Raw genomic sequence first — 23692 nt, 5'->3', positions numbered from 1 at the left:
GAATGTAACTCAGAACAAAAGTCTGATTTAATTATTGTAGATTATTCTACATATCTATCAGTGTAAATGTACCACAGTCTACATACTAAAAAAATGGATGTTGGCCATCTTTGAGTTGTTAAAAATGATTCTGCCACTTAGCAAATGTATTGTCCAATCAGCATTGCAGTCTGTTTAACCTTCTTGGAGCTGCACTGCACTATTATAGATACAGTCGAAAGGTGACCAAAATAGTATGAGAGGCTCAAATGGGACTTTCACATCTCCACTGACAATGACATTCCATTTACAGCCACACTGTATCGACCGGACTCATAACACTCTGCTGGAAGTGTGTCTTAAGTAACCAGCACTGCAGCTTCCGTCACATTATATCATGCCCAAGGGTCACTCTGCTGTCTGCGGTTACATAACACTAAACTTAATGTGTTTAGGACACAAATGATTCGAATGGTGTGTCCATCTTCCATATTGCATTTGGATATTAAGATTTAGAAAGAACCTGGCATGTTACAAGTAATGCAATATTTTTTACTTAAAAGAGCAATGGCAGTAGGCGTACATACCACTATGCATCAATAGTCACGATAATAGTTCAAAACGACCCTCACAGTACGACACAGACAGGCTACAATAAATAAGTGAAAACAGCTTCATAAAGACTATATTTTAAATAGAGAAATAAAGAAATAAAATGTTATCTTTATTGATTATTACAAGAGAATAATAGAGAAAACATATTGAAATCAAGATATACCCATGTATGTGCAATGAGTGGAATATGCAATTATGGGAACTGTGTAATGGGTGTAGTGTGCAATTTTTATTTTGAGAGTTTTGTAACCGCTGGGGTTACAAAACTCTCAAAATAAAAATTGCACACTACACCTTGGGACAACGGATGGAAATTAGCCTTTGGCTATAATCCGGTATTTTAATTGTCATGTTGAATCATGTCTGTTCATTAACATGCATTGTCCCGATCAAATAAATAAATAAATAAATACATACATACATACATACATACATACATACATACATACATACATACATACACACATACATACATACATACATACATACATACATACATACATACATACATACAACTGTATTGTTGCATCTCTACTATAATCCCTGCATACCCACCCTGATATAGAGCACACAGACTGGCCCAGTGAAGACGTCCCTCTCACAGTGACAGAGCTGGGACACTCTTCCAGCCCGGCCGTGCACATGATCCTGGCCTCTCCGGGAGCTCTGATGGAAATGCATTGTGAAGGGAGATTAGCGTTAACTCTCGAATGTCAGAATCTCGTAGCAGAGTTTCTTTGACAAGAAGGCCTGGGAAGTTTTAGCCTGGCTTCCTGCCTGCTCCGCACTTCTCTGTTTAGACGTTTGGACTTGGATCACTGTAAATAAGCTCACTCAAGAACACTACTTATTTAATTAAAACCTGATGATTTGCAAGGTAAGTGCTACGTTTGAAGTAATGCTATGGATTAGCTACAGTAGCAATTTGTACTGTACTTGCAAAAAAACTATGACATGCATGTATGCCAAAGATATATCACAACATTAATCTTTTAAGGGCTGCACGTGTGTATAATGGTGCATCATAAACTAGAATAAATGTAGCTTAAGTGGAGGCTTAAACTATAATAAATCACACCATGTTTCCAATAGGCTAGCAGTCTTTAAGGTATTTGTGCTCTGCCAACACGATGCTTTATCAATAGAGGGTGACACATACCAAACAAAGCTCTCCAAAGAGTGTAATCCACATTTGTTTCGAGTTGCCACATTCAATTCTTCCAGATGCACTGTGCCTAGCTTGACCAGATGTCCCTATTTACCAGTTTTGAGCCCTGTGTCCCCTGTAACAGCAGATTTATCCAAAACCATTGATTTGTCCCAACTTTATTCAAGAAATGTCCCAGTTGTCTCTATTTGTGACCAATGTGATTCCCGCCAACAGTAAAGAGGGAATAGGCTATATTGTCATTTGTTTAGCCAAAATACAGAAAAATGTTTGAAAATCTGGCCACCCTAGCCCTGCCACAGATCCACAGAGATACATAATTGGACGCTCACAGTGAGCTAGCTACTTGGCGCTGTGCACAGAGGCAAGTGGTGATTTTAGAGTGATTTTTGGCAAGGCTGCAGTCCTCATGCTTCTTGCATAGCTTCTAGATAGGTGATATCAGAGGCAGCACAGGTGAGTGACCATCCTTTTCAGGTGACAATCAATAGGCCGCCAGCAGCTGCACGGGCCTACTGCCCCAGCAGCAAAATATTAATCAGGTGATGAAGAGCTCAGAAGTTCAAAGTTTAGAAAGTCAAAGAGGATCTGTGTATCATATTTTCTGGACTGTATGTTGCTCCAGAGTATAAGTCGCACCAATGAAAAAACGCATAATAATGAAGAAAAAAACATATACAAGTCACACTGGAGTATAAGTCACATTTTTTGGGGAAATTGATTTTACAAAATCCGAGACTAATAACAAACATTTTATCTTTAGTTATAATTAAACAGAGAACAACAGGCTGAATAGTAGTACAGTACGCTAACGAAGCACATCAACAACGAATACATGTCTGGTATGTTAACAATAACTACGCTAACGTAACATATGCCGGCTTGTCCACAAACAAGAGGGACATGAGAATTCTTTTCACTGATGCTTACTGTGGTCTTACTTCTTCATCACAGTTCACACCGTGGAACTAGCAAACACATAAAATATAACATCAGCTCTGGCTAATATTGCATATACACACAAAAGTGCAAATGAATGCATGGAAAATATACATACCACTTTGACTTGCTAGTGAACAAGCCGGTGAACCGAGAACTTTATATTTTCCTTTTCAATTGTTTCTTAAATAGTGCTCTGTTGAGTAAGACTTTGCATTAGCGTAAAAAAAAGGCTAAACCGGAAGACAGAAAGTAGTTTTTGCGACCTTAAACTAGATTTATGATAAACTAAACATTTACTATATTGAACCAAATGAAAAATTATCACCTTTATGGTCTTATAAATGAAGGTGAAATAAATATGGGGAAATTAAATATAAAATGTATAAAAGAAATCAGTCAAGTAAATTTTATTACAGGTATTACAAACACACCAGCGCCATCTATTGGTCAAACAAGTGAACTGTAACGTGTATAATCAACCGTTACATAACACATATATATTCAGCTACATGAAGCATAGACAGGGAATTGAATGTGTGTTTGCTATGTTAACGTAAGATATTAACAGTTAATCAGATAACTAAAGCATAAAAAATAAGCTAACAAGTTTACTCTCGATCTCACTCCAAATCACTAAATCCACTGAATTCTTCATCCTCGGTGTTGCTTCTAAACACTGTCAACTCCATAAGCAGATGAAGGGCCACTTCCTCTGTCATACTGGTACACAAGCCTAAAGTGCCCTCGTACGGCTGTCAGTGTGACAATAGCGAAGTTGCAAAATTATATATTTTAATAATTTCACAAATCAGTCGTACCCCCAACAAACTATGAAAAAAGTGTGACTTATAGTCTGGAAAATACGGTACTAGGACCACAAATAATTTTTTCAGGTCACTCGAAGCAGACGGACGGAATCCATCACAAACTTTTGAGTTAGTATCTTTTGAGATAGTTTAAGGTTGATCTAAGGTTGATCTAGAGTGGAGGGAAGGGAACAGTCTAGTGTGAAGGAGACTGATCCATCTAGAGTGGACTAGAGGGTGCTATCTAGTGAGGAGGATCGGGAACAGTCTAGCGTGTAGGAGAGTGAGCCAGCTAGAGTGGTGGGGAGGGTGCTGTCTATTGAGGAGGACAGGGAGGAACGTCTGAGTTTTTGGAGACATTTTAGGGGTTTCTTCTGTTTGTGAGAGCATCCTTTTGTGTTTGGGGCTGTTGTCAGAGATGCGCTGAATAAGTGCAGTATGTAGTTAAGAAGCTGTAGGGGGCAGCAGAAAGGGCTTTCGGAGTTTGCTAAGCTACCCATGCTCACCAGCTTAGGACCAGTTCACTGGCTTCATGAGGTTATTCTACAATAACCCAGATGGTGAAGAGGATTATGAAAGGTTAATAGGTTGTCCTTTGTTGTCAGTCCTGTCCACTGTCCACTGGTTTATGTTCCTTTTTGTTTCAGTGTCTTTGTGTTTTGGTTTCAGTGTTTAGAGTCTTATTTTAAACACTTTTGTTAAACAGACTTAGACCCTTCTAACTTAAGCCTTTAGATTGATATGATATGATTGATAAAGTTAAAACCTAATCGGCAACTGTGGAATGATTCGTACTTACCTGGGGGAGGTCGTTCCTGCTGGGGAGAGTCAGGTTTAGTCCATCAGGAGACTTTACTGTAGTTGCGGGCATGTGGTTTTTATGCAGATTTACTTGTAGTTGCTTGGTTTCTGTTTAGTTTTGTGAACAGTTTATGGTTTGTTCTTGAGTTATGTTGCATTTCAACTGGAGTCATTTTTAAAATAAATTCTGCCCGGTAAAAGACACTTTTTATGCCTCCTACGCAGGTGAACTACATGCCACTTTAGCATACCACAGACAGTGTGTACCAAACACACTAAGTATACCTCTGAGAGAACTGGGGGCTCTGTTGGCAAAGCCTAGCCCCGGGTCACACTGTGGTCCGATGCCAATGGGCCAGCAGAAATCATGCTGGGATAACAAAATTTTGAAGTTCAAAGACGAATTTACTTAATCAACCAGTAAAGAGCAATACTTGTACAAGGGGTCTGTGCAACTGACATTCCCTGGCAGAGACTGAATGTTTACGCCTTTACAATGAGTGTTATAAGCTTACTATAATGGGAGACCAGCATGGTTTAGACCTAGTGCCTCTTCACAGACCAGCCAGGCCTGCTTCGATTACTGAAGCGTATTTTGCTGGTTTGACCAGGGTGAAGTGCCATGACTCAGCACATGCCTATCAGTAAGTCATTGCCCTTCTTAGTTATTTGATTAGTTATATGGATATAGAATATCTACATAGAATACATGTCCTGAACATATATTTTTGTCATACAGCTGCAATCTATTCCTCGTCTTCACATGAGCACTGGTACAATAATGAACTGTACTATGCAGAATATATAAGCATAGTTATTTATCCTAACCGTTCTATTATAGAACCATTCCCTCTAAAAAGGGGCCTCGGAGATGGCAGATAAAATCTTAAAAGGTTCTATACAAAAAGTTTTTATGTTTTGTCTTTCCAATTACAACTTCACATTATAAATCAGGTATTACGCCTTGACAGTTACTCTTTAAGTTACTCTTAGTTGAGTAGTAGTTAACATTACAGACAGTGTACTAGTGTTGAGCCACAAGGCTAGAAGGACAGGACAGGAATATTTGTTTTGGTTCAGATGAATGAATGCATCAGTGAAGTACGTACAGTACTCACTGTTGAACAATAACGCTGTCACAATCGCTGGTTTTAGGTCAGAATAGGCTCTGCACAGTGTGCAGTGGCTAGCTCACTGTATCTCAAAGTTAATACTAAATTGGATTAAAACTTAAAATACAAAACAAAACAGCCAATTCAAATGTAGTAAAGACTGATCAATTGTTTCATTATGTGTAGATTTTTTCTGTTTGTAGCATTATTTTAATGTTTATCATGCCTCAAAATTAGCATTAACATTAAGACAAAAATACCTTTATAAACACTGAAGTGTCATCTGGTGAAGTTTTCACTTGAGGATGTTCATATATTGTGTGTAACGTTACAATACATTAAATATCTGCATTTGCGTATGGGTCTTGCGGACACCGCCTTCTCATCCATGACAAGTTTTTGTCTCTCATGAGACCTGCTGGTAAAATGTACTAATAGTCAACATGTTATCCAACTTAAGTCTTACATGCGTGTAAGTGTTACACATATACAGATGTAATACTGTGTGATGGTCAGTGAGTTGTAGTTCCTTTGTGTAAAAATTATCAAGGTAGTATTCTCATGTTGAATTAGCAACATATGCTGGGTACTGTTCAGTATTCTCTCTATGCTCAAATGACTGTCATGAACTCATATCTGAACATTAATTCACTGCTCTCAACAAAGTAAAGACATTTGTATTCTGGCAGCCACCACAGTGACTGTCCACCCCAGGATGGAATGGTGTTCTTTTCTCCAAGCATGCCTCAAAGAGTGAATTTATTGCTCATCTTTTCTATGTAAATGAAGATAGTCTTTACCATTTTACTGAGAATCTGTTTTCAACTGTGACATTAATTTGGAAAATTCTCTGCACCTTTCCCAAAAAACTCAATCAAACACCAGAGGTCACTGTTGTGCTTCAACAGCACTTTTAATAAAACAGACATTTCATCCTCACAACAGCAATGTCTGGACAGAGAGGGCAAAGGTGGGGGCGGGACCAGGGCCGGGAGCTCAATACTGATAGGCTGGTGGCTCCTGGTACATGAAAGGCAATTGGTTAAGAAACAAAACCATGTGGCAAGTGTGTGGCAGATGATGTATCCTGTTGACTCATTTGTTGGCATCTAAAAGATGCAGCACAGGGAACCCAACTAGTAACCCGTCCCCACCTTAACCCTCCACATATTTACAGGGAAAAGTAGTACATTCAGTTAATTCACTAAGTAACAAAGCTAAATTTCATCTGTGTTTTTGAGCAGAAATCACACGTTTTCACATCCAGTTTTCAGACATCTTTTGGTTCCATTCCTACGACAATCTGCTGTTAGATTTTTCTATCAACGACACACAATAAATAACCCCAGCCCCTAAAACCCAACGTGCCCCTATGTATAACTATTTACACAAGCAGCAACCTTGTCAAAACCCCGCCCATTTCATCAAGACCCTCCCATTTCAACCAAAAAATAAATAAATAAATAAACAATACGAATCATCCAAGTTCCCAGTCGCATCAAGCTCTACCCACGTGTTACCCTCTTCTAAAAGAGCATGCCAAGTTACAATGAACACAGAAAAAGTCTCTATACAGATAAAGAAAACACTTTAAAAATGTCCGTTTGGCTCCTCCCACTTTGGACAAGACAGGATTCCAGTGGATTTGGGGGGTTTTCATTGGCTGTACCGATGAAGTCCTCTTGTAGGGAACTTTGAGGGCAGTTTCCCAAGGTCTCTAAAGGCAGCCATTTTGGAAGTTTTAAGGTGGAGGTCAAAGGTTAGTGTTTGGTCAGTCAGAGGTGACGAGGGCTGGGGTGACCGTTGTGGTAGAGCTTCTGTTTGATGTGTACCATGTTTCCGCTGGAGTCGTCCAACTGCCGGAGCTGGGCCCGTCTACGCAGGTCCCGCAGGTTACAGAATTGAGGAAGCCACGACCAGGAGGGAGTGTCTGTAAAGAGGAAATCACAGTTCAAACTCAGACATCAAATAAATAAGCATATGTGGATTTTTACTCAACCCTAAACTCTTTACCTAGACATTACCATGGTTAAGATGACGGTATGGTTTAAAGCCCTCTGCAATTTCACCTGGCTAGCCAGAACCATGCACTTTAACAAAACTTTAAAGATGAGTGCGTCAGCTGTCTACCCAATTTCAGAGGACACGTTTGAAAGGCAGATTAACCAATCAGAGAGGAACATTGTCCGTTTGTGTCAAAACAAGTATAGTGGGTTACACATAAAAAAGGGAAAAAACAATACAGAGGACTGAGAAACAGCCTGGATTTCTGAAGAATAATATATGAATTTTCAAGAGGAAATGTCTTCTGCATTAGAAACTCACATGCTACAAATTAGTAGCTGTGGCTGGACCGTCCCAAGTTAGGACAGAGGGTTCTATGGTATGGAGTTTATATGATGAAAAATGATAAATCACCAGCTTCTACAATGATTTCAAGCCAATAATAGCAAAAACATGATACAATACAGTTGACTAAAATGTACCAAATATAGAAACACTGACCAAACCACTTGCTAAAAATATGTACAGAAATCTATGTTAAATTATGTTAAATTTGTTTGAAATGGTCTTAGATAGCAGCAATATGGTTCACTTCACACTACAGCCAGTCAGTGTATATTCAGTAGTGCTGCAGGAGGTAGAGAGGTGATGAGCACGCTTCCTGACAGAGCAAGCCAAAGGGAGGCGAGAGCACGGAGGAACCTTGGCGTTCTGCCTCAGCCCTGACAGCACATGGTCTGGAGCAGTGGGAGAGGAAAGACTTAGATTACACCTAACATCATATCCAGGGCTTTTGGAGAGCAGCGACATTACACTTAACAACTAAACCTTTCAACGCAAAACAGATACTATTTCTTCTGCCTCTGCAACAGTTAATAAGAGATGATTCTGTTGGTCTATTACAGTGTATTACTACGGTACACTACTCCTGAAAACATAAAAGTTACCATTACTATGACTATTTTACAACTCTCTCCTCTACCACAACGACATAGTTTATGATAGTTCAACATCTACTGCTATAACAGCTTAAGCTGGAATGACCACTGCCGCTACAACTAGCACCATTAGTTGATCCTGATGCTAATATCATTTTAAATGGTACATGGTCACATTTTAATTTTTATATTGCGCTTTTCATTCTAAGCACTCAAAGCACTTTACATCAAGAAAACCACTCACACACACATTCAGTGAACACAGACACTTGCCCAAAGACACGGTGACAGTGTTCATCTGGCATCAAACCACCAGATCTTGTGAGATCTTCTGACCTGTGGTACCATCAATGTTTATGTTGTCAGCCAAAGAAGTACCATCAGATCAGAAGACGAACAGACGACCAATGTCTACTACAAGCCTATGCAATAAGTCCAGTGAAACAAAATGCTGTTGTACTATTGCTTTGTAAATAACAAATGGTTGTTCTTGTTCATGGTAAAGCTGCAATAACTACCACAGAAAATTTAATTATTCTTCAGTATCCATGCAAAGCTGGGAAGCACAAGTTACAAATGATGGTGATACACGGATATGGGGGCAGTTATTTCTGTCCCAAGTTTTCAGAGGACCACACAGAATGCACTTTGGCCACTTGTGGTTTACATCTTTTATGTGCTGTAGTTTCTTCTCAAAAGATGGGCTGTTGTGGCTCTTTGGCTTAAATAGGCTCTGAGCTTAAACCTGAATCACTCATAGCCTATGCTTATGTTAAAATAACAATAAAAGTGTATGTAGTGTTGATTTGTGCTACATCTTGTTCCACTGCAATGACGACAGTGTTGAACCTGGACCTGAGCACTGACATATTGTATTGACTAATTATTAAGTCTGAGTTAAGTCTGTTTACTGTACAAATTAAAAGCACTAATAAGGATGTTATTGTTTGTAAGAAAGATTTAAAAAGATGTTGGATGTACACACGTATGACAGCTGTTGCTCAAATAAAAAATACGTTCCAAGTTTACATAAAATGAACATTATAATTGAAAGGCATACAATTCAAAAGTAAGCCAAATATTTATTCAATTCAACAATTTTCCAAGCCCTGGTTAAATCCTACAGAAAATTGCCCCTCATTTGTCTGGACCCTTCTCTCTCTTTACCTATCCACCTGTCAATCCACACTACTGCCTCATGTAAGCATTGACCTGCAGCGGATCACGTGTGAAGTTAGTTACCATTATGGGGAAATGGTCACATCCCAAAGTGGAGCTGAGGCAGAGGCAGTGAGGAAGAGGAGCGGGACAGCCCCAGACAGAGCAGGGTAAAAAGCAGAGCCCCCCTCCCCACCTTCCCCCTAGAATGGAGGGGCGGAGCAGCTGAGGTAGGGTTATTTATAGCCGTGAATGGGCATGCTGTCCACAGAGCGCTCTGAAGGGTATCCAACGAAAAAAAGGCCAGACACATTTGAATAAAGCAGATGGAGAAAAGGACAATGGCAGGGGGTTTATGGGGGGATTATATCAAAAATTGGAGTAACACATACATTTTATTTTTTTTACAGGAAAAAATCAATATTGGGATCTCCCTCTTTCTTCCGTTTTCAGTGGATATCATTATGCAATCCTAGTTATTAGTATTTAGGGATGGTAACATGCCATTCACTTATATGTGACACTTCCCATTGTAAATAAAGGAAGAATATATTATTATGGTACTGTCCCATGTCTTGCTGTGAACGATATTCCTGACCCAACACAATTCATACAAACTTTATCCCAAAAATATTACAGGTTATAGGTTATAGTTTATATTTTGTTTTTTTAGATTCACATATGATTATTGACCTCACTGCGTTTTTGCGAACTAATCATATTATTAAAGGATCTGATCTGATCTCTGTGACGATATACATTTTTGGTGATATCGTCTAATCGCTTTTCATTATTTTTCTGTTTAATGCAGCTCTATGATCAAACTAAGACCCTGCCCCTCACCCACTCCTCCTATTGGTCAGCCTCCATCATTCTCTGAGTGAGTGACAGAAATATTCTCCCAATTACACCAAAGTGTGACCCTTCAGAAGAGGAAAAGGACTTGATTTACTTCTTAAAGACAATATAAAGATGCAAAGTGTTCATTAATCATGATAAAACTGTGATCTGGCAACAAGAAAATCGAAATGTTGATTTTTTTTTTTTTAGCATGTAGGTTGTAAAATAAAGTACTTAAGTAGGCAATGAGGGTGAAGTGCCTTGCCCATGGATTGATGTGAATATCTTTAAAATGTCAGAATTGGCTGGATATCATACAAAATCCAGTGAATACTATAGATAACCCATTCTATAGGGCTTGCACTGTGTCATCAAGTAATGGGACCTATCTTATCTACCCACTACGATCACAACAGCAACTAAAGGGTTAATGGAGAAGACATCATTCATTTTTTCAATTTCCTGGTCTCTTTTATGGTTTTTGTCCCTCGGCAGCATCACAAAGAGATACAGTGACGCACAGTGGCATGAAAAAAAACTGTCACAGCTCAAATGGCCAGCAGTTGATAAATGAAGAAGTGCATGATGGGAGGGAGGTGGTTGCGAGGGGGAATGGGGGCGGGGCTACAGACGGAATCACGAACATCCTTGTGTCAGAGTGGCTTTCTTGCTTGCCATTCCAGATGCTCCCTAGCCGGTTTCTATTTTTAGCTCTGGTGAAGATATGGTTGAGGGAGGGAGAGGGGAGGGGAATGGGGGTTTGGTCATGTGACGGCACCGATTCCCTGCCTCGTCAGCCCTCACCTTCACTCCTCATCGCGGCAGGACTAACGGCTGCGCCCTAGCGTCAACGTCATAGACAGATACACAAAAGAGAGGGCATTCCCTCACAAAACCAGTAGAGGAGGAGGAGAGAATCGCTGAGATAGTGGTATTACTGGGCTGATGAATATGGATGTGCCTCCTATGGGCAGGTTTATGGTGTTACAGTGAAGTCATAATACACTGGAGACACATGCTGCTGCTCAACCTTCCACCTACGGCATGTGTGAAGATAGATGGCTTTATGTAAAACACCTGATCCATGCAATGCACTCCACTAAGCTGATACTTCTGACCAGGTAAACTTGTAAAGTGGATGGAGAGCCTTTGATTCTGTATATTGTTCATGCTGTATGTTTCTCCCTGCTCTTCACCCACTTTAAATTTTCAACTGACCTGTCCCTGACCCTAAAGGACAGAATATCTTATGAAAAAAGCCTAGAGTATGCTATTATGCTTTGAGCCTGTTATCATGGAAGTACAATAATAACTTGAAGATGAATTAAAGATTGTGTTATTGGTTTCAATGGCCTTAAACCAACAGCTCTTTTAGTTATCTTTATCTCCTGGCCAGCAACAGAAATGTGACCACATGATCACTTCTGACAAATCGGAACACGCTAGAGCTTGTTTAGCTCGGAACTAGGGAAAAGCTAGGTATTATGGCTGTTAATAATTCCTACAAATGCAGACTTTTGTGAAAGCTGTAGGTGCACCATCAGTCAAATAGAAGCAGTTTGACAAAAAAATACATTACAATCTATGGACCAATGCTGCAATACCAGGGACAGAACAGAGGGGGCGTGCTTCAGGGCAGAGGGGGCGTGTTTCAGAACAGCGGGGCATATTTCAGGACAGAAGGAGCGTGTTTCAGGACAGATGGAGCGTGTTTCAGGATAGAGGGGGCATGCTTTAGGACAGAGGGCATGCTTTAGGACAGAGGGGCGTGCTTTAGGACAGAGGGGCGTGCTTTAGGACAGAGGGGCGTGCTTTAGGACAGAGGGGCGTGCTTCAGGACAGAGGAGGCGTGTTTAGGACAGAGGAGGTGTGTCTTGTCCAGGTCCTCTCCACCTTATTCCGGAAGTTGCTGTAAGTTCTACAATGACTACAAAGCCGATTTAAAGCTTCCCATAGAATCGATGCAGTGTTGACTTTGACACAAATCGATGTACTTTATATCATATTTTAGCAGTGAAACTTTCCCAAATTCTCAACTGAAATGATTCCCATCCCAAAGAAAGTGGCATTTAACCGCATTTACAGCAAAAGCAGGCGGGGAAGAATAAGGTTAATATGCCTGTTATACTTCAGGAAGAAGCTTGTTAGTGAATGTCCATATGAGTGATCAGAATGAGCTACATATAATTACAATGCATGCCCTGAATATAATTGTCTGTAGTTGCCAGAGGAGTTTTCAGCAGCAGAGCGAGTTTCCAGGTCACACTTCACCTACTTTTCTTCTAAATCAGAGCACCATCCAGGACAGCTCCACTGCAATGGCCTGGTCTTACCACAGCTGATCACTCAGAATACTTTACTGTGACTTAGGTATACTTTAATGTGCAGTGGTAAGATGAAATGTGTTTTATGCGTATTTGTAACATAATGATCTAAAAATAACCTTTGACAAGATTTTAATATTTTAAAGTAGGTCTACCTATATATGCCATAAACTTCTACAGATGAAAATATTTCAAGACAAAAGCCATCTAAGGACGCTCCATCAAAAGTACTTATTTCTGATGTCACTATGATGACAAGCAATTAATGACAAAGAGCTGACATGTGAGAATGGGCTCTATCAAGTCTTGTTATGTCAAAGGTATAGGTTATTCTAAACATACTGGTTTCACTGGGCAAGACCCCAGCCCTGGTCATGGAGTCAGTTTTGTTTCTTGTCCAAAGAGTAAATTAGGACTGGCCAGTGAATCGAACAATGGAAAAATTGAGAGGTGCACAGCCAATCCTGTCAGTAAAACATGTTTGGAGCAGGGTTCAGAGTTTGGAGGAAGTTGTGTTACATGGCACATATTAAATCCCTGTCCTTTTTATGCTCATGAAATCAAAGAGCTGTTTTAATTTTGTTTTTGAAAAGACTAAATAAAACAGAATTGAAAACTAGTGAAAATTAGTGTTTACACAGTTGTCCAAATGCTTTCTTATCCTCGGAATGGTTGTTTGTTTACCTTTCTTTACACTTTTCAGCTACTTTTAGCAACATAACACGTTCATCGCACACCCTGTTTCTTCCTCTGCACCATTGTGACGTGACGATACAAGAGAACACGTTTTTCTCAAGTAGCGCAGCAGTAATGTTGTTAGTGAAATAAAGCAAAACGAATGCACATATGCTTCATTCAGACCCCAGGGAGACAAAAATGACTCCATGCATTGATATGGCCTCAATAAAGCTGTTATACATAGAGTCAACGGTCGATTTGAAGTAGTATTTGGCTGAATACTTCGGCTCCAACAACAGTTAGTACAGCTACGACTACTCCAACCTGTAGGCTAACTACTTTCTGTAGCTATTCCTGCTGCTGCTTCATTTCTTATTTATAATTATTCCTTGTTTCTTCTTCTGCATTTACTGTGAATATTACTACTTCTCTAGTAATATATTTTGATATTATCAGCTCCACAGGTAAACATACATGTCTTCTAAGCTAAAATGGCACCACTTTTGTTTATACTGACAGAGAAGACACTGAACTTTGTGCCAGTTTTTGTTTCATGTGGATAGGCCTAAAAATTACACAGACATTAACCATAAAGTAAGTCAAAATTTGTATTGTGACAGTAAGTTTTAGCATAGAATTCTGACCCATCTGCCAGCTTAATTTTATAGACATTCTAGGTTTTAGAATGGTGAAAAATTAGGAAGATTTCCATAGCAATTAACAATATAAAACACAATATTATATCATTTGAATGAATGTGAAAAGTCCTTAAATGTTGCATATAACAGGAACCCATATCACATGTCTTTCCTTCAGCATTTCTCTGATTGCTTGACGTAGGCCTACATAGTCCCTCGTGCTGGCAGGAGGAGGTGCACAGAGCTGACAGTAATGAGAGTAGGCTTCCTAAACTAATTACAATTCTCAAAGGAACAGCGCCAAATTACCACCATCCCCTCTGCCTGTCAATCCTTCCATCGATCTATGCAATTTTAGGTCAATTTACCAGTTTTATATGGGCTAGGCTAACGCTAATGCTAATGAGCCTGAATACTGCTGACAGTAGTAAGGAGGTTTCATGAGGATCCCAAATGCCCTGTCATCAGAGAGCCAATGGTGCATGGAGTGATTGGAAATAAATACACAAATGCTAAAAAAAAAAATGCTATTTGCAACTTAATAATCATAATGCTACTTTTTTCGCAAATTATAGCCTAGAAGTACATACCCTCGATATGGTGAGATGGGCCTCTAGGGCAGGACTGTACATTATACAAGTTAAAAAGCTGTTTACATTATCAAACATTACAAACAAAAGCAATGGATTCTGTACATAAATGAATGGGTGTAGACATTTTGTTGAATGATTGGTGCTTCAGTTGCCAGGGTTTGGTAGTAGATGCAGCTGTTTGTGGAGTAGCATTTTAAGGCAAACCAGCAGCAAAGAATACAAGATGACTTAATGTAAGTAAAAACAATACAGAACTCACTTTTTAAAACGAGAAGCCAATATTAACATGCTACATACAGGTGGAAAATGCTCTCAGGTTTTAGATTAGACTTGACACAAACATGCAAAGGCTAAATATTCTTTAGCCTTTGCTTATTCTTTTGCTGAAACTGTTGGACTGTAGCTCTGCTCGTGAAGACACATGGGTCCTACACATCTTCAGGGTATACTACTACTATACGGTGCATTTATAAATCACTTTTAGGACACTCAATGCCACTTTACACTTTGCATAATTCATTCTGGTACTAACAAGCTTCTACTATAGCCATGGCTGCCCTCGGGTAGACACACAGAAGGCAGCGCCACTCTATGCCATATGCCCTTCAGACCACACCCAACTACACACACACACACACAGCATACACATTGTTAAGGTGTGTAAAGTGTCTTGTCCAAGTACACCATGACCGTCGACTAGGTAAATAAACTTCACAACAGCTGAGCCACTGTTGCGGTGAGCGAGTGGCTGAGTTTATATGATAAATTCAAGATGTAAATGACTGGATGGGATTCACATCCCTCTCCAGCTCTCCTCTCCTTTCCTCATCATGTTTGTGCATTCTGAACATACGAGTGTGTGAGCATGTGTGTGTGCATGTGTGTGTGCGCGTGTGGAGGTGAGCCCAGCAGGTGGCTGCTCTGTCCCTCTGTGTGACCTTCTCTCCTTCACTGGCACACTTCCTCCCTTATCTCCTCTTACAGCCTCCTTCCTACTGACCATTAGTGCATGAGAGCTACATGTAACATACATCCTGTATTTATCCATGTTTAGCATCTCTTGTAAATGCTCGGATTTTATAAGATGAAAGCATGTTAACGCAACTATTTTAAGAGAAGGGTTTTCTTTCTTTTCCCTTCAACAAACAATGTGATGTGCCAAAATGTTATCCTTTGCTGCTTTAAACAGTAACTTGTTGATTTGGGGGTTTAAATGGTAAGTAGTAAGTAATGGTAGGTAGTAAGTAAATTATCCCAGAATTAAAGAGTAAATAGTGGTGCATGGTGCAACTCTCTAAAACCATTGAAACACAAATAACTATGTGGAGCTGTGTCCACTGAAAGAATTATGGAGGTAAAATCAGTATTTGATTTAGGATTAACCACCTATGCTACACCTCCAGACAACATTCCTCTGTACAGAAAACCTGAGAAACTAACAAGCCTATCACAGTGCCATAGTCCACGTAGCGGTCATATAACTGATTTTAAGAAGTTGCACCAGCAATATCGCGTATCTCCAAAACTCAATTATCCACCCTGTTGTTTAGGACATTCTGATACATTCAGTTGCTGCCATAATCTATTGAATAATGCCTTAAACCAGAACTGAATATTTTTGTGATTTCCTTGAACCCTGAATACTTCCTTTTCTTGCTTTCTATGCTGTGTTTAACAATGGGGAGAGATTCTGTAATCTTCTAAAATAAAGTATGCAAGCAAAATCGTTTTAACTATGTAACGTCTTTCATCTCAGTATCAAGTGAAACTACCAGATATGGTTTCCTCTTAAGCTGGGCTTACACTGTGTGATTTTGGACGCGTTTAAGATGTTCCAAATGATCCATGATCCTCAAACGCACACTGTGCGACACATACAAAGCTCACGATGAGAGTGTGCATCTGTATGGAGTGATGGTCAATATTCTGATCTGCTCACACTGTACAAGGGTGCTAGAGGAGGGCTCTGTGCAGGCCTGTGAACATGTTTGGGACCCATTTTATACATACATGTATATCATTTTATACACACACTTCCAAACTTAAACTTCCAAAACAACATAGTAGTATGTTAGCAAACCGCTGGCACAGTTAACTTTAGCGCTGCTTTGTTTCAAGTCCGAGGCGTTTGTCACCAAACTTTTCAGGTTCTCGTGTGTGGCTGTGATTTGATCAGAGTACGTGTAAGAGGCGCTTTATTGCCCCAGCTCACCTCCTCCTCACTCCAGCCCACCGGAACTGTGTTTATAGCTGTATTTTACCTACACACACTGCTCTCACCCAGCTTCAGCAGTGCTCGGACACTATCAGTCACGACAAATATAAAACATGGCTGATATCCCTGTGACCACACGATCAGCTGTCTTGAGCTCATTGTGAGGAGGAAAAAACAGCTCTCAAACTCCTGGACACTGCACGACATTGGCGTACAGAGGAGCCAAAATTTGTCCCAAAAATCTCACAGCGTAAGTCCAACTTTAAATGTTCTCAATCAGTAGGCATGCTGCACTGGGCTTCCTCACAGATCTCAGTGCTTTATAAAACTCGTGACGTTCTATGATGTTGCATGGGTCTTACCATAGTAGCGACTAGACCTCCAGGCGCGGACGGCACAGTGTAGCACCCCGTCCAACCACAGCAGCAGCCAGCTGATGCAGAAGCCCAGCAGAAGACCCAGCATCAGGTCCATCTCCTGTTTGGTCACACTGTCACTGACAAAGTAGTTCTCTGAGGAGTCCACCAGCGAGTGGTCCCCGTCGTATGGGATCACATAGTGGACATGATGTCTGTCAAGAAAGAACAACAACATGTTAAGGCAATATTCCATACTCCATATTATTTGTATCAAGGAATCAATATTGTAATGTGTTCTGTTCAGTTTGATATGTCTGTTTACCTCACATACTAGATAGCGCCATCTCAATTTCCTCCTCTAACTGATGAAATTGAAAATATTGACTATTTTACTACTTAAAATGTTGTGTACAGATTGCACAACATCTACATTTTCCCTAATTTGACCACAGGACTTCCCCTTAATTAAAGTGTTATAATCCCATTTAAGTCTTATGTACATTTAACAGGTAATATTGGCTTCTTCTCTCAGTCTCAGAACAGCTGTAGGAGCTGGCCAGCAGGAGCTCAAACCTCACTCTGTCACTCCACAGAGCTGCTAACAAGGAAGCGATGACAGAATACACAAGTCTTCCAGGAGCAGGCGACGGGGGGCTCTCTCTGATTGGGACTTCACTGCACCTCTCATAGCAAACTCTAGTTCTGGAGGACACACAATTTTAAAGGCCTTCAATCTTTACTAATATAATAACCTAGAATCTGCTGATTTAGGTATATACCAGGTGTGAAGATCTAACAGCTAACAGTGGAGCTATAGCCACTGTTAGCTGGTTTGGCTCATACCTCCACTGTTAGCAGGTAGTGCCAAACTAAACATTACAGGCAATAACAACAAATCAGTTGTTGATACAGTGATTGAGTTGAGACATATTTACATATATATATATAAATATTGGTCATTTCAGAAGTGTTGAAGATATGCAAAATTACCCTAAATATCTTTTAAGACATTTTTGAAGTAGCTAAAAATGAGAGTAGCCTTTCAAATGATAGTAGTGTTTATGATTTTGCCCATGATACAAGGTTGTCAAAAGTATGAATACCCAGACACTAATCAATAATCTCATCAAACAGATTTAAACAAGTATCAATACTGAAACAAATTATTTAAATACAACAAAACTGGAGCTTTCCTAAATAGTTTTAAGATGATCTTAATATATAACAGAACTAGTATAAGACCTATTATTTTATGTTGATAATTACACTCTTTTGTCTAGAGTTATTTATTACTATCATTGTGGTATTTCCATCATTGTGATCATCATCTTTACAAAAAACGCCCCTTAACGTCTTCCTCAGTCATGTAAAGTCATATAATTCTGCGCACTGTGGTTGTAGCTCTGTGTTGGGAGGAAGTGGAGACCCACATGGGGGATTAGCCTTCACTTCAGACCATTAAGTGACTTCAATTAAATGTAAATCAATTTGGGGCCGACCGCACACACAGCCCCTCTGTGTGATATGTCAACCCTCTAGTTCACCACACTGACCCACAACAACACATCAGCTTTCACATATTATAATGTCTGAACTTTTGTGTTTGACTAGATGTGTATTATAATGACAGTAGTTAAGACGTTTTGGAGGGATAGAAGTACTTAATGGAGACACATTGTAGGCCTGTTACTTTAAACACTATATTGACTTATTGTTCAATATATGTTAGATGGAACAATCATTTTTGGGGTCAATATTTATTATGAGGTACTTTTTCTTAGTACTAGTCAGGAACTTTTTGTTTAATTCTCCTGTTCTACAATTAGATTTGAGCTGTGGAGAGTTGAATAAATAACTTCTATGACTCATTATAGATAAAACTAATTAAGTGTTTCATTCTGGTATTTATTTATTGACGTTTGCGTTTTTTAATCATATCCTACACTTAGAATAGTTTTTGCGGATAATTCTACTTTATGATTATTGTGTCAGCGGCAAAAATTTGTTTCGGTGTTACTATTTACTGTCTATATTTTCTTCAGCAATACATCATACTTCAAAATTTGTTATCGTGACAGGCCTACACATTGCAAAAACTCAACTTTAATGAACTTTTAACTTTGTCACCCCCTCATCAAAGTTGTATTTTTAAATATTCATGCCTGTTTGAGTTATGCTGTGTTGTTCTTTATTCAAGGTTGGAGTGCTCAGAAAATTTCTGTTTTCACCTACTAGATGTAGATCACCGCCCTAATTCCTTTACCCGTTGCAAGTATTTGAAAACTCAGAGTGACACGCCACAAAGCCACTTTTCAAAAATAAAACCACGTAAATGACAATATGCTGCTTGTTATAGTGAAATCACAATGTTTATCAGTTCTGCAGTTTTGAACAGAAAGTCAATGCTCATGTTTCTATAATTAAGCTGTTTTAGATCAATGCGGGTTTACAATGAATGAAATATAAAATGATGATCTACTCTTGTTACAGTTCAATACTAAATACCTGAAAACACATATTCTTTAAACATTTGAAAACTAGACCAATTGTAAGCCAGTGGGCCAGTAACTCTTGAAAACTATGCCCTCCCTTCTTCCACTTCCACGCTTCTATTTAAAGCCAGAAGGAGAAAGTGCTTTTCAGTGATATAAAAATAATTTGAAAATGAATAAATAATTCACCGCACTTCCCAACGAAAATCTGGATCATCACCCAGCTCCTCCCATCACCCTTTGCTTCAGCATTGGCCTATAAAACCTGCTCCCAACAAGACACTGACACAAATTCAAGCTTAACTCAGTGTCGATAAATATCACTTCCCCTTTGTGAGCTTTTGGTACGATCGTGTCACCGACGGGGGTCAACACACCTCTATCACTCCCTCACTTCCTCACTAGAAGATGGGAGGAAAGATGGCCGCCAATGTTGTTTCCAGGTCACTTCAGACACAGGCCCCAGTGTGCAGGCCTAAATGTGCATCTACTGTAAACTCTAGGACGATGTGCATAGGCCTATATCTTTGATCACTCACATGGCACGATCTTTTATGGCAGAATAGTACCACAATTCCTCATGTATAGGTTTGAAATCAGACTAACGAAGCTAAGTAAAAGTTTTGCTGATGCTTTAATAAGAATGATTCAGACTTCTGCGTACTTCTGCTGACAGGGAAAATGCTGAACTTTTGAAGATGAATTTTTGTTTCATGTGGAGCAATAAATAGAAAGATAAGTCTATATATATATATATATATATATATATATTATATTATATATTAACTATAAAACAAGTCAAGAAATCTTCAGTCTGACAGTTCAAAGACAAATTCCAACACAGAATTGAGACCTGCGCACTTAATTTCTAAATTATAGACATTCACTAATATTGTGATTTTATGTGGCAGCAATCGGATTTTTTGTTACCAGTAGTGACCAAGCAGTTTATTGGATTGCTCCACAGCTGCACTATTGTTTAATTTTTTATAATATTTTTGCTAATGAAGGTCTAAGAGGGACAGGTCTGTTTTGCACATGTTTTTGTTTTGTTTTTTTTTGTTTTTTGTTTTTTTTTATGTTCGAGCTCTTTAAAATGTCATGTTGTTAAGTGCCTCTGACAAAATAACATAATATGAACCACAAATCTTATTTTATGGTTACCATGGTATTATTACCATGGTAACAAGAGTATGACAGCACAAGTTTGCTTCTTAAAGTTTACATAACCCTGCAAACTTGTAGCCTATACTTCAGGGCTGTGAAATTCACTTCTAATCGCTGTTTTGTTTTTTTTTAATCGAAAAGGCTACAGCTAAGTAGAGAAAGCATGTGTTTTGGTACAGAGTTTAGACTTGAGTGGAAGAAACTGCTCTGGTTTTGTGCTAATAGCCAGAACAACATTGAATAGAAAATTGGGACTTATCGCCTACTTTACTTGCCTATTTAATGTAGCTATCCAAGTGCTAAATAAACAACACACGCCTTTAGCAGAGCACTAACAAAAAGGAAAAGTCAAGTCAATGCAATCCGTTCACCCCCTCAGCTCTTACACATTGAGATGTGCAAGTTACTGGAGCTTATGTAACTTTGGGCCTTGGGCAGAGTGCTCCGATCAAGCTAGCGGGGTTGACGTCAAGACGCACAGACAAACATGGGTTATATTCACTCACATGTCTAAGGGGGTGGAGGAAGCCCATGCAGGACCAAAATAGTTGTTGCAATGTTCTCTACCTACACTAACAACTCCCACATGTTGTCTGTCAGCTGTCATCTGCTGAAATGGTGATGGTCTATGAGGAAAGTGGTTGGATATTCAGGCTGTACTCTTTGGGACAGAACACAGCAGGAAAAGGAAGTTGTGGCAAGACATTATTGTAGTAGTACATTTGACACGTTTTATTGTTTTTCTAATTATTGCTTCATTTGGTGGGATAATACCTGTGGTAAATATTTATTTATGACTGTTTTATGTCAGTCAAGTGGCAGATTGTGAAGAAAACGTAGTTCTAAAAATCTCTGTCATCAATAAACAAAAATCCATCCAAAATTCAGGGATAGGTTATGCAAAGGCTGTTGCCTTTGCATAACCATTTGTCTAGCGGTAAACATTCATAAAAATATGTTATTTGTTTTAATTTGTCCAATAATAACTAATGTGTACATTAGACAAGCTTTGTTTACTTTGTGGTTGCTGGGTAACATTTATGTATATCACACCTGCTGGCTGCGTCCAATCACAAAGTGAAATTATAAACTTAACCAAAATATCCAAACTTTGGAAAATGAGTTAATATTTTTAGCAAACTGATTATGTTAACTAAGTTACACAATATTCTTCATTGCTGGAAGCCTTAGTAACTTGGTCCCCCATTCTTGAATCAACACTGACTCATCCTGCTTCATGACTTTGCTCTGTTTGCACCTCATCATTGTGTGCAGGTGTTTCTGTCACACCAACGGTAACAATCTGGTCAAATGGCTCTGAGCGCGAGGTGAGGATGAGCCAATCAGAATGGAGCATCTGAGGACCAGAGGAGTCAGCTGCAGCCTCCCCCCAATAACACTGAAGGCATTTTGTGCGTTTCATTCTGGCCACATCACCAGGAGCAGCAGGTTGGAGAGTGCGTAAAAACAGTAAAACAGTGCGTCCTAAAGAGCACCCGTGCCACTGAGTGAACGAGCGAAACCACTTGATGTTTACTATTGTTTTGGACAGGCTCTTAGAGCTCACATTAGATCTATACGCTTCCGAGACAGTACCACGTCCATGCAGCACGCAGCTTCGACGCGTCGCGCTTTCGCCTGGTGCGCCGTGCGGACTGGAAGGAATGAATGGAGGGAGAGTGGGAGACAGACGTGGGCCTGTTCTCAAAAAGAAAATGAAAAAAAAAAATAATAATAATAAATAAAAAAGCGCTTCGTGAGAGCTTACCTTCCACAGTTGCAGTGACAGACGCGGTCCTCGCCTCGCAGATGCGGCAGGATGTAGTTGTGAAAGCGGTCTAGTAGCGCGTTCATGTCCATTAAACAGGCGATCGCCTGAAGAAGCACAGCATATGGGCAATACTGATATACTTCCTAATTTAACGTTATGGCGTTAATAACATTAGCTCTGGTCTTACCATAACAACTGAAGCGCCCAGAATCATAAAAATCATGGTGGTTGTGATCATATGCATCAACTCTCAGAAGCGAGCGGGCGCGTACCGTGGCCCGGGGGCTTCAGCTTGAGCGCGGCGGTGCATGCGGAGCCCAAGCCGCTCATGGAGCCGCCCGCCGCCCTCCTCCTCCTTTCGTACGGCCCTCACTGCGCCCTCTCCATGCAAAAAAGATCAGCCTTAAGTAGTCGTCTGTTGCAGTCTACGATGGGTTACTGGTGGTTATGTTCCCTCAAGAGCGATCCTAATTAGCGATGCAGAGTGTTGTATCCATCCGGGACAGAAGCCTCGAGCAGCGGGGGGATTCCTACCAAGACCTCCTCGGAATCCAGTGCCTTAAATCGCCAAACCTTCTCCGCTGTCGCTCGCTGCAGCACCTCAACCGGCTCCCACCTCTCTCTTCTGTAGGTTCCGGTCGAACTCGATTTAGACCCACATTCTTCGTTCGTTCCAAAATAGTCCAAACCGAATCCCACCACAGCTTCACCAACGCCCGGGAACTCGCCTCTCACGCGTGATTATCCCATCGTGAATCCAGCATCCAGCAGTTCAGGCGTTCAACCATCCACTCCCACCAGCGGTGCGTGTGCGCGTGCTCGTGCCTTAGGTAAGTAGGTAGATATAGGCTAGTGGTGTGCGAAGCGCGGGCCCTGGCTCGTGTATTTACAGCCAGATACCTGCAGCAGCAGCGAGCCTTAACCCCCTGTTATACCCAGCAGCTGAGGCGCTCCTGGACACCCCCACCCGCTCACGCACACACACACGCAGACTCACGCACGCACGCCGCACTGTCTTTTTCAGACATTGCAGCGCTGTGTCGGATTCTGCGCAATGCCTCGTTTATGTCCTTAATGTTGAGTGTGTGGCGA

At 40.2% G+C, this 23692-nt stretch overlaps 1 protein-coding gene across 1 annotated transcript; it reads right to left on the bottom strand.

The window, feature by feature from the left end:
- Nucleotides 1-6312: 6312 nt before the first annotated feature.
- Nucleotides 6313-23430, bottom strand: tmem240a (transmembrane protein 240a). Its single transcript, XM_033970377.2, has 4 exons — nucleotides 22788-23430; nucleotides 22598-22704; nucleotides 17174-17382; nucleotides 6313-7353 (listed from the first exon to the last, which is right to left on the bottom strand). The coding sequence occupies exons 1-4, from the start codon at nucleotides 22842-22844 to the stop codon at nucleotides 7199-7201; spliced, it is 528 nt and encodes a 175-aa protein (XP_033826268.1). The 5' UTR covers nucleotides 22845-23430; the 3' UTR covers nucleotides 6313-7198.
- Nucleotides 23431-23692: the final 262 nt, after the last annotated feature.

The sequence above is a fragment of the Periophthalmus magnuspinnatus genome, chromosome 7, assembly GCF_009829125.3.
Source record: "Periophthalmus magnuspinnatus isolate fPerMag1 chromosome 7, fPerMag1.2.pri, whole genome shotgun sequence".
Taxonomy (NCBI): Eukaryota; Metazoa; Chordata; class Actinopteri; order Gobiiformes; family Gobiidae; genus Periophthalmus; species Periophthalmus magnuspinnatus.
This window is presented reverse-complemented; position numbering and strand designations above follow the sequence as displayed.